Here is a 16105-nt window from a genome sequence, read left to right on the forward strand (position 1 = left end):
TAAAATATTTGTTTAACATGGATTTTTCAAAAGCATTTAAAATATTTTGAAAGTATTATACAAATTTAATTTGGATTTTATTGCAAAATTGAGCAACTGTACTTAGGTCCCACATACTTCACTGTCTTCTCCTATTATTTTGTATAACCAGTTATTGGGATCTTTCTTTTTTTTTTTTTTTTTTAAATTGGGATCTTTCAGCTCTTCCTTCAAAATATGTCCAGTGGTCTCTTTTTACTCTATTTGTATTATTATTTTACACTTGATTTATGGTAATTACCTCTGAGTTCTCTTAATTTAATTCCTGAACTTTTTGCTAAATTCAGACTATTTTTCTAAAAGCAACTTTTATAGAGAAATCAATTTTAAAATACTGATTTAATCACGATAGTCACATTCTCCAGAAAACCCCACCAAACTTTCACTGACTGCCTAATGGATCAATTCTGTACTCTTTAGATGAATATTTGAGGCCGTCCTAGCCCTTTGTTTCCCATTTTCAGTGTATGCTCTGTATTCAGGTTCTTAACTGCTCCATATGTAAAATACTTCATTTTTCTAAACCTTTATACCCTTGTTTTATGTATGTATGTATGTATGTATGTATGTATTTATTTGTATTTTAAAGATTTTATTTATTTATTCATGAGAAACACAGATTGAGAGAGAGGCAGAGACACAGGCAGAGGGAGAAGCAGGCTCCATGCAGGGAGCCCGACGTGGGACTCGATCCTGGATTGAGTGTGATGGTGGGCTGATGGTGGCGCTAAACCACTGAGCCTCCCAGGCTGCCCTATACTCTTGCTTTAAATTAGTGTTTACTAAGCATATGCAGTGAATTCAGTTGTAAGTTCCTTAGAAGAAAGAGAAATATGAATCTTGTAACACATTGCTCTCAAGAATCTTGTTTACATGCAAGAGATTACATAGCAATTAAAAATTATATGGTCCTTTTTATTTTTTAAGTAGTCCTTTTTAATTCTTTTATTTTTTTTTTAATTTTTATTTATGATAGTCACACACACAGAGAGAGAGAGAGAGAGGCAGAGACACAGGCAGAGGGAGAAGCAGGCTCCAAGCACCAGGAGCCCGACGTGGGATTCGATCCCGGGTTTCCAGGATCGCACCCTGGGCCAAAGGCAGGTGCTAAACCGCTGCGCCACACAGGGATCCCAGTCCTTTTTATTTTATTTTATTTTATTTTATTTTATTTTATTTTATTTTATTTATTTTATTTATTTTATTTTATTTTATTTTTTAAATTTTTATTTATTCATGATAGGCACACAGTGAGAGAGAGAAAGGCAGAGACATAGGCAGAGGGAGAAGCAAGCTCCATGCACCGGGAGCCCGACGTGGGATTCGATCCCGGATCTCCAGGATCACGCCCCGGGCCAAAGGCAGGCGCCAAACTGCTGTGCCACCCAGGGATCCCAGTCCTTTTTATTTTTTAAGTAGGCTCCATGCTCATCATGAGGCCCAGTACAGGGCTTGAGCTCATGATCCTAAGATCAAGACCTGAGTGGAGATCAAGAGTTGAATGCTTAAGCAACTGAGCTGCCCAGGGTGCCCCTGTATCATTTTTTAAAACTTGGTGCAGACACTAGAGTAGAACAGGAAGTATTGGGGAAAGGAAAGATACACCTAAACTTTGGAAATGGCAAGTCTTGATGGTTGGTAGGGAAATCTAATCTTTGCTTACTCGGGGAAGGAATGAAAAAAAAGGATGGGCAGGAAAATTATTTCAGGAAAGGAATCCATAATACTTGGTTATACCTGTCTCCATTTTCTCCTCTTTCTTTCCTCTTAAATGTCCTTCAGTTCAGCTCAAGTCATACCCTTTCTGCAGTCTCCCCTAGCCCCTCTAACATAACCATGTACCTTCTCTGAATTTTATTTTCTGAATTTTCAATTTTGATATTACATATATCTCCAATAACAACATTGGCACAAAATATGTCCCAAATTAGATCCTTTAAAGAACCGAAGCCTTTTTTTTTAAGGTTTTTATGTGCACATAAATATGTTATTCAAATGCTATGTATAGGGATCCCTGGGTGGCTCAGCAATTGAGTGGCTGCCTTTGGCTCCAGGCATGATCTGGGGTCCTGGGATCGAGTCCCGCATCCGGCTCCCTGCATGGAGCCTGCTTCTCCCTTTGCCTGTGTCTCTGCCTCTCTTGATGTGTCTTTTATGAGTAAATAAATAAAATCTTTAAAAAAAAAATGCTACATATAATAGATTTACTTTACGTGAGAAAAGTCTGAAAATCCTTAATTCCTTCAAGAGATGACATGTATAAAAAGGAAATCCGAAAAGCGTTCATGAAGCTGGTGCTTTATAACCACCTTGAGCCTTGATGGATTTAAAGTTAGTTAAGTAGAGCTTCTTTAGAGGACTTTCTTAGAGGGAACAAGATAAGAAAGAGCAGAAAAGCAAGAGGTTTGTTCGTGGAACTATTTGCTCTGGGAATCCATTTTGGCTAAATATTAGATATGAATAAGGGAATCATAGGAAATAAGACTGGGAAGATAATTGGGATCTAGGGCAGAAGGGTACTTAAAAGTTCAATTAAGGAATGTGGCCATAATTCTGCATAGAATTTTCCAGTAACACTATTTGAGATGCATATTTGAGATGAATGTTAATGAGGTGCAATAGTATGTTGAGTAGATTGTTGGAAAGACTAGGGATGGCAGGAATCAATTTGGAGGCCAATTTAGTGGTTCACAGGTTGAGGTAATTAGTCCTGGACTGAGCCTGTTCTTCCTTTAAGACTTAACCTTAAGCCTTTGCTACCGTACCTTTTCCATCCCTGGGTTGGGTTAAGTCTTCTTCCTAGGTGTTTTCATATCTCAGTACTTATCCTCCATAGTGTTCTTTTTGTGTTTATCTCTCCATTATTCTGTTAGCTCCTTAAGGACAGACACAACTCTATTATTAGTATAGTGGTGACCAGCACCTAACAAACAGATAATCATTTACTGCCATCTGATGTTAAGACAGCTGATATGACTGCCAAGAATTTTTATTTTATTTTACTTTTATTTCTTAAAGATTTTATTTATCCATTCATGAGAAACACAGAGAGAGAGAGGGGCAGAGACAGAGACTCAAGCAGAGGGAGAAGCAGGCTCAGTGCAGGACTCGATCCTAGGACCCCGGGATCATGCCCCGAGCCAAAGGCAGACGCTCAACTGCTGAGCTACCCAGGCGTCCTGACTGCCAAGAATTTTTAATTATCTGGATATATACCGTTTAATATGAGAGCCATGAGTCCTAAGTGACTGTTTACATTTAAATGTAACAATTAAAATTAAATAGAATCAAGAATTCAGTTCTCTCAGTTGTACTAGCCACATTTCACATGCATAACAGTGCAGATATAGAACATCTCTATCATTGCATAAAGTTCTGTGGATGGTGCTAGGTTGTAGCAGAGAGGCTGGTGTTAGTGGTGGTAGTGAGCAGGTAAATTTTAGCAGTGTATTAGTGGTCTTTAATATTAAGTGCTATAGAGAATGTCTAGAGATTAGCTATTTACTAATGTGAAGGCATATGTTATTTTTAAAAGTTAAGAAATTGAGATCCCTGGGTGGCGCAGCGGTTTGGTGCCTGCCTTTGGCCCAGGGCGCGATCCTGGAGACCTGGGATCGAATCCCACGTCGGGCTCCCTGCATGGAGCCTGCTTCTCCCTCTGCCTGTGTCGCTGCCTCTCTCTCTCTCTCTGTGATTATCATGAATAAATAAATAAATAAAATATTAAAAAAAAAGTTAAGAAATTAAAAAGTTCTTTACTCAGATTTTCTTTGATTTGTTTTCATTACTAAAAATTGTAATACTTTGGTAAGAAAGGGAACTTAGGTGTTTATTTTAGAATTTAGGTGTTTCTTTTGAACAAATAGCAGATTTCAAAATAGATCTTTTTTAAAAAAAAAAATTTTATTTATTCATGAGAGACACAGAGAGAGGGGCAGAGACATAGGCAGAGAGAAAAGCAGGTTTCCTGCAGGGAGCCTGATGCGGGACTCAATCCCAGGACCCTGGGATCATGACCTGATCCGAAAGCAGGCAGTCAACCACTGAGCCACCCAGGTGCCCCTCAAAATAGATCTTGATTGAAGTGTATTTAAAAAAAATTATAATATGCTGGAGTGCCTGGGTAGCTCAGTCAGTTAAATGTCCAGCTCTTGATTTCAGCTCAGGTCCTGGTCTCAGGGTCATGAGATTGAGCTCTGAGTGTGGATTCTGCCTGAGATTCTCTCCCTCTCCCTGTGCTTCCCTTGTCCTCACATTCTCTCTCTCTTTCTCTCTCTCTTTCTTTCTCTCTCTCTCTCTCAATAAATAAAATGTTTTTAAAAAACTATAACATGCCGAATTTTCATCACAGATCTTATGTTTTACTTTTGGACAATAAATGAATTATGTAGGTTAGAATAAATCCTAATTTTTAAAATGGTGGTCACGGTGTAATTTATATTGTATTAACTATTCATTGTATAATCTAATGACTGAATAAATTAAATATCTAGAAAACCAGTATGCTAAAATAAAAATTACAAGGCAGCCTTCTTTTTTAAGTAATTCATTTATAGTGGAAATTACTGACAATGAAACTATTTCTTACAAAATATAATCCATTTGAGAAGTGAGGGGGAATCCAGAATTACTCTTTTCAAAAAATTATGTATTTTTTGAGCAAGGGAAATTAGGAACCAATCTGTTCTTATTTTATATTTCAGGTAATATCACCCAGCTGTAATGATGACATCACAGTGAAAAAAGACCAGTGTTTAGTTCGATCATTTCTCGATTCTAAATTGTGAGTCACTTAATAGTGTTACATTGGGAAAAAGAAAATGAACCCCTAAGCGATAGACTCTTCCACAGTCCAAGCTTTATTTTTAAAAGTCTGATCATTTCATGGACTGAGAGAAATCATTACATAATATGCTTTGCTTTTGTAATGTAAGTTATTTCCTGAAAATTTTTATGTAAAAACTAAATAATAATATGTGAAAATAACATTTAAAAGTTTTATAAAGCATGGTATTGGTTGTTTCTTCAATTATAAATATTTGGTATTTTTATTTGTGTACTATTGCATATTTTGAACTATGAAATTTTCATAGAATTTTCTTAGAAGATTACTAAAATAATTATTTTGACAGTTTTTCTGATTAAGTCACATTTTTAGAAACGTTCTTTAATCTCAGCTTTGCTTTGTTTCCCAAAAAGGATGTTAACAAAAACATTATGTGCGTGTGTATGTGTGTGTATGAACGTAATTCTCTGTAGAAAATTTAATATATCTTACAGTGATAAAACTATTTTAATATCACTTATTTTTATTTTTTACTAAACTGAATAGTAATTTAAGAAACAGATCGAAATGGACATTGTATATTCGTTCCATAAGGAAAATATCATGCTGATATAATCTACCCCATACTGTTTGTGAGAAGGTTGCATAAATTAAAATATTAAAAATGTGAGGCCTTTTGATTAGTGTATTTTGAATAGATGAAATCTTAAGAATTAAGATACTCACTTTGCCTACATTACCTCTTGCCCTTCATTAATGATTAGGATATACATGGTCTTTTAAAAACATTTTATATGCCAAAATTATTTTGATTTTGAAGTTTATGTTTTTCTATGTGTTAATCATTTCAGTGACAATATTTATTTAATAATGGTTTCCCTCTCCTTTATTTTTCTCTATAATTAGTTATTCTATAGCAAGAAAGGATATCAAGGAAGTAGATATTCTCAATCTACCTGAATCTGAGCTCTCTGCTAAACCAGGTAAAATAGGACTGAATCAATCCATTCATTATTTCATGATGTGGGTGTAAATGGCAAATAGTGACTAAACCAAGACTGAATATTCTTTGGTGCCATTTTAATTGTTTAGAGTTAATATCTATTCTGATTTGATGGCTGTTTTTTAATGGCTAGGTAAAATATTTTATAATATTTAAGTTTTCATGTTTTACTATTAATATTTGTAAGAGTATGTTTTAGAGTAATAAACATTAATATAACATGAATTAGATATGTTGATGTCTACTGTATCATTTTATAAGGGACAGCTGAATTTGAGTCCAGATCTTCTGACTCTGAATGTTATACTATTATTCTATGTTGCTAATTCCATAACTGTTTATTCTTAGGGCTGCAGAAAGCAAGCATCTTCTTAAAAACTAGAATTGTTCCTGATAATTGGAAAATGGATATAAGTGAAATTCTTGAATCATCCAGTAGTGATGATGAAGATGGTCCAGCTGAAGAAAATGATGAAGAGAAGGAAAAGGAGGCCAAAAAGGAAGAGGAAGAGGTGGTAGGTGAAATTTTACATTTGTAACATAAAGACATTTAATGCTCTAAAATAAAAATTAGTGCCTTTGTATATTTTCCCTCATTTAGATGCCCTTTATTATTTTTGTTTTTTTCTAGCTCAAATTGATTTGGGGATGGTGGACTCTTTGAATTCTAACTTAGTGGGTAAATCAGAACTAATTTTTTTAGCAGATAAAAGGTTGCAAAGAGGGGTGCCTAGGTGGCTCAATCCGTTAAGCATCTGCCTTCAGCTCAGGTCATGATCCCTGGGGTCCTGGGATCCAGTACCTGCTCCTCCCTCTCCCTCTGCCACTCCCTCTGCTTGTGTTCTCTTTCTCTTCTTCTATCTCTCTGTCAAATAAATTTTAAAAATTAAAAAAAGGTACAAAGAACTTTTCAGGTTAATCAAGTACAAACTTTCCAAATAACATTGGAGAAAAGAAATGTAACTTTTAGGTATATTACATGTGTTAACTCATCTAAAGTGTTACCATGTGGAATAACTGATATTATCCTACTTTAAAGGTGAGGAAAGTGAAAGTCACAAAGGTTAAGTAACTTTGCTAAGGTTTTATAACTCAAATGTGGAGTACAGGGATTTGAACCCCGATCTGGTCTGTCTGAACTTGGAAACTTCACTTCTTTCAGATATTGCACAGTATCTCAAGGAGAGTGGGGATTAAAAAATCCTATCCAAACTGAAGGAATATTTTATTTGGGAGTTTGATAAATCATAGAAGAGATTGTTTTTATAAGTGCTAATGATTTTTTGGTAATATTATGTCATTTAGGATATAACCCTGTAATTGTAGGAAATTATTCACAGACTACCACATAATAGCTTATATGAATATTGTTGTCTGTTTATTCAGCAGTGTTTTGTCAAGTGGGTAAACTGTCCAGTATATTTTTGGTTGTTATGAGGTAAAGAGACCTAGGGGCAGACAAAGAGAATGAATTTACCAAAAAGAAGACCTTATTTGAGCATGAAAAATATTTGCTTGGAAAACGTGGAATGCTTGTTTCTGTTTTACGTATACAAATACGAATTTATGAAATGAGTATACTTGTATGTGTTGAAGGGCATACGATATTTCTTTCCTTTTACTTCCCCTGCAGTATTTGGTTTTTGCACTCTGAAATCAGAATGGCGGTTCATACTTACAGGCTGCCTACAGAGTTGCCATAGTAACGTGCTGTTGGTTTTAAGTGAGCATGCTCGGAAAGACAGGAAGGTTTAGCAGAGGCTTGGCAGGTTGCCAATGGAGGTTTGCCAGATGCTTTGAAATGGGCTGTCTTTCTTTTCCTTTCATGTAATGTCTGATTTTTATGTGGAAGAGAATGTAAGTAGTGCTGTATAACCCTGCGGATGCTATGCCCTAAGAGGGAAAGCAAATATTTGCAAGTCAGACTGAAAAATGTTCAGACACTGTACTGATTAAGTAGAAGGGGAATCTAACCATTTTGCATTTGAAAGAAAATGCAGCATATAGGTAAGATTTTTTTTCTAAAATATATTTAGTTACCATTTTGATTGCCAAAAACGGGGTTAAATAAGAATTTTAGGTGTTGATGATGTGGCTAATAATGATAGAACTCATAAGCAAGCGTAATTGTTTCTTGTAAAAGAGACAGTAGGAGTCTATTTTTAGAATATCAGAGGATGAAGGCTATTTTTCTGAAACATAAGGTAGATTTTGAAATGAAAATGATGATGAGACAGTTTGGAAAAATTCAGAATTTAGAGTCTAAATATTAAATGTGATTTTTGTATTTTATATGTATTTATTTATAGATTATATGTTTTCAGGGTAAATAGGCCACATTTTCAGGGTGTGAACTGTTGCAGACTGGTTTTGCTTTTTTTTTTCTTAGAGAATTAGCATTAGTTAGGATCTGATACTGCCAAATATTGAAAAAAGATTTTTGCTAATAGTTTTAATTGGTGTCCCTTTTAGAATGCATTTTCTTTACTCCCCACCCCCCAAAAAGCAAACCCTGAAATTTTAAACAAAGAGAGTAAAAAGAGCTTTGTAGTAAGGTTGGAAAAGATGGATATAAAATAGTAAATAGTAAATAGTGTTCTTATTATAGCCATTAATTTCATAAAAATCATAGCATTTTATTCAAGCTGTTAGTAAATGTTAGTAAAAAGGAATGAAGAACAGAGGGAAGCTCTGTTACCTATTGTTTGCAGGTAATAAGTAAAGAAATTTAAAAATGTAAGGATCTTTGTAAGGGATAGTATCATCTTAAAATGTGTTACTTAAATTACGAACCTGTTAAATATAAGTTGAAAAAGAATGCTTTTTATCTACTGAAAAATAAAAGCAGAATTAACAACATTTAGTCACTGAGTTGTCTGTTAATTTAAATTATTTTCCAGATGATCAGTTTCATAGCATATTCTTTATTGAATTACTTGACAGAAACTAATTCCTCTTTTTTTCTGGTCATAGAGGTAGATTTCTTGAGTGAGATTTTGGTTGCTTTAGAAAAAAAAAAATCAGCTGCATTTCTTGCTCTTGAATTTAAGACTTAGTTGCTGAATCATTCTAATTTGTCTTGAACAGTAATTTTTAAAAATTTAATGTACTGATAAACTGAAAAGCAGTTTAGTCTATACGTAACAAAGGAAAAAAAGTGGATATGGTATAAAATTAATTAAAGTCTGATAAGACAGGGCCTACCTGGCTTAGTCATTACAGGCCTTTACTACATAGGTGAGGCTAAGCTGTGGTATTACATTGTAGATCATATTCTCCCTGAAACGTAATAATGCTATGCTTTTCATGAAAATTTAATGTGGCTTTATAATGATAAAAAGGTCTTTAACATTCTGAAAACCACTATAACAGTACTTTAGCTTATCATTTGATGTTTGTAAATTTTATGCAGTAGAATCATACAAGTGTTAGATACTTGTGCAGTGCTAATGGACAGTGGACATTTTCATATTTGATGCTTTGAATACCCTAAAATAGCCTAAGTAAGATTTGAGATTCATGGCTTTACCATGGAGGATCATCTTTTTTACTTAATATTATTTTGAATTCCTAAGCATTGGTAGGTCAGGATTGGAATGCAAGAAATATGTTTCATACTGTTACTGGGTAGGAAAAGACTTGAGAGTCTGACAGGAAGTAGGTCCAGTCTATATTGATGACTATAAATTTTAACCTGTTGGTAATTATATTGAAAATAAGCCCTGGAGAATATTTTTGTGGGTATTACTAAATGTCTTTTGTTAAGAAAATTTTGTATTAGAAAAGATACTACTGATTTCCTTTTGAGCTTTGAAATTGATTGAAAAGTCCATGTAAATATAAGTCATGATGTCAGTTAATTCACTTACTTCTTATATACATTCTGGATGAATGTAGGAGAGTTGTCTAAGGATAAAGTGAATGGGTGAAGACATTAAAGGGAATTTGACTAGTTGCACCTCTTTTGTCCTTTTAGTTTGATATATATAGCCTTATGTGTTGGGCCCTTTCAGAAATTTCTTCTAATTTCATAATTAGTAATGAAAATAAGAATTTAGTGAATTTTTATAAGAATGCTCTTTTTTTGCTTGGAAATACTGATACCCGTTTCTCCAAACTGAATTTTCTAGGGATCACTATTTTATCTGTTGCTTAGATTATATTCCACTATTATAAAAATCATAAGTGCTTGTGGTTTTTTATTCATAGAAACTGGAATTTTTTTCTTAATGTGTAAGTCAAGTGTTATTTGTATTTACGTTGTCTTGTAAAGCCATTTGTTAGTGATCTTGCAAGATCATTTTGGGTATAAATGTACAGTAAATGCTTGATAACATGGGAAAATTATGCTAAGTTAATAAAATTTAAAGAAAAATTTAAAGGTAATGTTAGTTATATCTAATAACTCCAGCTGTCAGTTACAAGTTTCTAAGCAGATCCTGCAAAGTTAACTTTCAATAAATAATTGAAACTTTAACTTGGATTCAAATGTAATAATTTACTTGAAAAAATCTTGAAGTGTAGCCTATTAAGCAAACAAATGTTCTACTGTATTTAGCAAGATCTTTCCTCACAGAATTAGAGTAAGACTACCAAATTATTCACTTAATCAGATTAATGAGGATTGCACATTTGCACACACAATTATAGCTACATTTGTATATATTTCAAAAAAGTCACTTCTCAGAATAAATTATTTCATAGTTGTGGTAGCATGAAAGAGGGTTGACTGAATTTAAAGCCTTAGATGTGATAGTATCCAAAACATGGCTTGATTGTTTAAAAGTAGAATGTAGGTACCTTTTCAAGGAGGGGGGCGGAAATGACTAGTCTCAGTCAAGTCTGTGTAATACAAGAGTCCTGTAATAATTTGTTTTAAGGAGGTTGTTGTCACTGTTTTCTGAAACTATAAAACAATGTCTTACCATATAATGAATATATCATGACATCTTACATGTTCCCTGAATTTTTCTATTTCAATGTACACAACAAGGAAGAATGATGCCACTCTAAATTTTATAACTACCAACTTTTGCTGGGCCTTCAACACTATGAGTCAATTCCCAGTTTCTATGATCAAATCACTCTGTCCTCCAACCCTGCCCTACTCCACTCCAACTTCAGAAAGAAATTAGGAGCATCAAATTGGGAGCATGCATTACACTTTATCGGCCTGCTCTCCTTCCCTTAGGTATAAAATTGATAATATGTTGCCCTCTTCTGTATGATATGAGTCCCTCAGTTTACACTCTGGATCTCATTCCCTTTTTCCTTAGCTTAGATTATGAACTATCTCTTCTTTCCAATATCTTTATTCTGTTCTGTTGTTTCCTTCTTATCAGTTTTTAAAAGCACACTTCCATCTCTCCACCCTTCTGACAACCAACCCCTCCACATACTGTCCTCTCTCCTCACCCTTCTGACCAGATCATTGGTCAGAAAAAGTATATACACTTTTATTTCCTGACTTCCTCTTCACTCTTAATTCACTATAGTGTGTCTTGCACTCCCACCACAGCTAAAACAACCAATGACCTTCAACAGATTTTCTGTACTAAATCCAGAAAATTTTTGTCATGATCTCATTTGACTCCTTCCCAGTATTCAGCATTTTCAACATGCCTACCTTCTAAAGTCATCTGATATCTCGGACATTATATATATATATATTTTTAACTTATTTCCTAACTAAATGATATAATGACTTCAAATCTATAGGTACATCAAAGATGTCTCTTCATAGCCCCAGATATTTATATTAAACTGCCAACGAGGCTTATTTTGTAAGTACTCAAACTCAGTATGTACAAGAACTGTTTTCAGTCCCCCCCCCCAAGCTGGTCCTTCCCATGATTGTCCCCAATTTATTTGAATAGAAACATGATCCACTAATTACCCAAACCAGATATATTGCAATCACCTTAACCCTCCCACTCTTGCACCTCTAACCAATGAGACACCAAATCTTTCTTCTGGCTACTTGATGGCTTTCAGGTTTGCTCACTTCCCTCGGTTTCTACTCTCTGCCACTCTAGTCCAAGCCACTATGTTCTCCTTTACCTATAGAAATGCAATAGTAACTTTCCCATGCCCCTGCTGGCCTTCTCCAGTCTATTCTCTGCACTGAATCTAAGCAGATTTTTAAAAATGAGACATCTAAATGTAATTCCTCTTGGAATAAATTGATTTTAGGGCACAAAAGTGGTTGCAGTATTTATTCTTTTATATTTAAATACTTCTGAAATACATTGCATAATGTCACCTCTTTCTAAAAGTAGTATACTAGGCATTACTTTATATTTACTCAAGATTTAATTATTGTATTCTTTCAATACAGTCTTGTCATGGCTTTTAGCCCTTATCCTATTAAGATTGTGAATTTTCTCTGTTTCCTTTCCTTTGCAATCTATATATTGTCAGCTGATAGTTTTTACATATGATAACTTTCTGGACAGTTCTTCAGAATTCTACTTGGCTCAGGGCTTTACTGGTACCCTAGGGAGTCATTTTGAGTTATGGATCACCAGAGTTACCAGACTTAATGTTGTGGGGATTTTTTCTTTCCTTTTATTATTTAAGGTTTTAGTTTAAGTTTTCTTTTTTAAACTTGGGTTTTCAGTTGAAATATTTCACTGAGGTGTTATGACAAAATATATCTGTTGTACCAGAGCATGCATCATTAGTAAGATACAGCTTTCATTTTTATTAAAATATTTTATTTATTTATTTATTTATTTATTTATTTATTTATTTATTTATTTATTTATTTATTTATTTATGAGAGACACACAGAGAGAGAGGCAGAGACATAAGCAAAGGGAGAAGGCGGCTCCATGCAGGAAGCCTAATGTGGGACTCGATCCCGGGACTCTGGGATCATGCCCTGAGCCAAAGGCAGACACTCAACTGTTGAGCCACCCAAGCGTCCCTACAGCTTTCATTATATTGCAATTAAAATATTTTGCTTTTGTAGGAGTTAGAAACAGGTAAAGATTCCCACACCGAATATGTTCTCAGCTTCATTTTGGAGACTTAGTGGCTTTTTTTTTTTTAATTTATTCATTAGAGAGAGAGAGAGTGCGTGCACAAGCAGGAGCAGAGGGAAAGGGAGAAGCAGGCTCCCCGCTGAGCAGGAAGCCTGCCATGGGGCTGGATCCCAGGACCCCAGGATCATGACCTAAGCTGAAGGCAGATCTTAACTGACTGAGCCACCCAGGCACTCCAGAGACTTAGAGGGTTTTCAAGATTGTTTATTGAATCCTCACAACAGGATTTTTTTTATGAGTGAGGAAATGGAGGTGTAAAAACATTACAAAATTTTCACAGACTTTTAAATTTTTTTCTCTGTATATTTTAAGGTCTATGAAACAGTGGATGTCAGGTTTTTTTGTTATAGTTTTTTCCTTTTCAACCAATATGACTGTCCACCAACTAGCACACCAACTAGAGCTTGGCTAATATTAAACCTTCATTAAATAGTTTCTGAATACATGAACAAGTGTGGGCCATGCAGTTATCCTAACATACTACTACTTGAAACAAAGTGTTAGAAGATTTGTTGTAAGGTTCCAGAAAGTTCACTTTGCAAGAAACTACAAGATACATTATCTACCTTCCCTTCATAATACAGGCTTTCTTTTTCTTTCTTTTTTAAAAAATATTTATTTATTCATGAGAAACACAGATTGAGAGAGAGGCAGAGACACAGGCAGAGGCAGAAGCAGGCTCCATGCAGGGAGCCCGACCTGGGACTCTGTCCCAGGTCTCCAGGATCAGGCCTTGGACTGAAAGTGGCGCTAAACCGCTGAGCCCCCCGGGCTGCCCCAGGCTTTCTTTTTTTAAGCAGTGCATTTTGTAGGCAATCTTGTTTCCTTATATAATTTTGTGAATTTATAAATTAACTCTTTTTGGCTTAGGCTAGTTTGGGATACTTTTTTGTCACTTGAAATAAAGGTTCTTTACTGATACTCCTTCTTTGTATCTTGTCCCACTTATTTCAGGTGTCTTCTGATAGGTCTTTTCCCCTCCAACCCATTCTTCATAGACCTCTTCCTAACACATAAAGGGTTCCTGCTAGAAACCCCTTAATGGCCTCAGCACCAACAGGATGAAGATTAGGTCTTTTATCATGGCCCTTTATAAGTTTGGCTCTTCATAATTCGACCCACTTTTCTATTCTTCCTGCCATTATTCTCCAGCAGGACATAACTTTTTTTTTTAACAACCTGCTTCTCCATATTCGCACATTTATTAGATTTTGCTCAGAAACCACTTGTTGAGTTGCCAGGTATGTTTTATTGAGTATCACTTTTCTGTTGCTCATTCCTTTTATAGTATCAAATATAGTAGAGAAAAGGAAAGTTTAAAAATCTCAGAAAATGATAAACAATATCTGATATTTAAGGACTCCAACAAGAATGTATATAGAATCCAAGACTTCTACGTAGGAACAAATAGAAGCCCTACCTGAGTTAAGGTTGAATATGACCTATAAATGTTCTATGCATTCACCTTAGCGATAACTTGTTCTCGCATTTATTGCACAGTTGTAAAAACTCAGTGAGGCTACTTAATATGTCTCAAATGTAAAATTTAATGCAATAAAAGCATGAGCAGCTAGTGGTATCACTGCTTGCTTTCACATCATCCTGCAGCCCAGAGGCAGCTTCAGAGTTGCCACTTCTGGTGTGCTTCTTGCAGTGCTTAGTTCCCCAGAGTAGAGTTTTCAATGGTACTGTCATATTATCCCCTCAGCTCCAACAAAATCTGCCTCCTGCAGAGGACTCCAAGTTCAGCCTCTTTGTTTTGGAGTAGGTGGGGTGGGGGATGGAAGATCAGGGATTGTAAGAACTGAAGAGTTGAGAAAACCTGTGATGGAGTACGAGTGGAGCCAGGAATGGAGTGAGAAGGGGAGCCAAAAGAGAGAACCAGAGGAGGGATTGTAGCAGCAGCATGCAGGGTGAATGAAGCTGCTGTTGTCCAAAATAACATTAATTCACAAAAAACAGTGTTTTGGTTCAGATAAATAAGCATGATATACTGGAATATATATATATTTAAGAATGGAAGAAGGTGTTATATAGTCATTAGTAACTTATTAAGGATACCTGTAAGGGTTTATGAGCAATGAGATACCCATCAACAAAGGATGTGTACTTCACATACAGTGCAGTACAGTGCAATGAAACCACAAAGATCATGTTTAGTTACATCCTTTCACATTCTCAAAATGTCGGTTTTTATGGCTCTAATCTGTTATGTGCTGAGAAATTATCCTGACCTACTCAGAATAGTATAAGTGTATAAGTTACATGAGTCTGAGGAGCTTTGTGTAAAGTGCATCATCTTTTACTGACATATTTTGACAGTTTGGACACTTTCTGTATACTTTCTTAATTTGTGTTCTGGAAAGTAGAGTTGCTAGCAAGGTAAGTTAATAGCAATAACAGGGATTATCTTTTTTTTTTTTAATTTATTTTTATTTATTTATTTATTTTATTTATGATAGTCACAGAGAGAGAGAGAGAGAGGCAGAGACACAGGCAGAGGGAGAAGCAGGCTCCATGCACCGGGAGCCCGACGTGGGATTCGATCCCGGGTCTCCAGGATCGCGCCCTGGGCCAAAGGCAGGCGCCAAACCGCTGCGCTACGCAGGGATCCCGGATTATCTTATTTTAAAGATTTTTAAAAATTTATCTTTTATCCTAGTAAAAATGCAGGAAGTCCATTTTTCATTAGAATTCACACTATTGGGCAGCCTGGGTGGCCCAGCGGTTTAGCGCTGCCTTCAGTCCAGGGCGTGATCCTGGAGACCTGGGATCAAGTCCCACGTAGGGCTCCCTACATGGGGCCTGCTTCTCCCTTTGCCTGTGTTTCTGCCTCTCTCTCTCTCTCTCTGTGTCTCTATGAATAAATAAAATCTTAAAAAACAAAAAAGAATTCACACTATTTCTGAATGAATAATCATTTTCTGATTCATGTATTTAGGAAAGAATGAAGTGAATGCTAACAAATGTTTGTGCCACAGCGACCTGTGACTTTAAAACAGCCTCAGCCATTCTTTTTTTTTTTTTTTTTTAAAGATTGTATTTTTATTTGAGTGTGCACACATGCACACATGAGCATGAATGGGGGAGGAGCAAAGGGAGATGAAGAAGCAGACTCCATGCTGAGCAGGAAACCTGCCATGGGGCTTGATCCCAGGACCTTGGGATCATGACCTGAGCCAAAGACAGATGCTTAACGAACTGAGCCACCCAGGTGCCCCCAACCTCGGC

At 35.5% G+C, this 16105-nt stretch overlaps 1 protein-coding gene across 4 annotated transcripts in view; it reads left to right on the plus strand.

Moving 5' to 3' along the window:
• The window catches only part of ARID4A (AT-rich interaction domain 4A), a 68295-nt gene that overhangs the window by 17101 nt on the left and 35089 nt on the right, over nt 1–16105 (plus strand). For all 4 annotated transcript variants that reach the window (XR_013386254.1, XM_077909444.1, XM_077909446.1 and 1 more), the window contains exons 9-11: nt 4743–4822; nt 5732–5808; nt 6177–6343. Coding sequence is in view for 3 of the 4 variants with exons in the window: in XM_077909444.1 (XP_077765570.1) it covers nt 4743–4822; nt 5732–5808; nt 6177–6343 (324 nt within the window). In the remaining variant the exon portion in view is untranslated. The remainder of the gene's footprint in view (nt 1–4742; nt 4823–5731; nt 5809–6176; nt 6344–16105) is intronic.

Source organism: Canis aureus, chromosome 9 (assembly GCF_053574225.1).
Source record: "Canis aureus isolate CA01 chromosome 9, VMU_Caureus_v.1.0, whole genome shotgun sequence".
Lineage (NCBI taxonomy): Eukaryota > Metazoa > Chordata > Mammalia > Carnivora > Canidae > Canis > Canis aureus.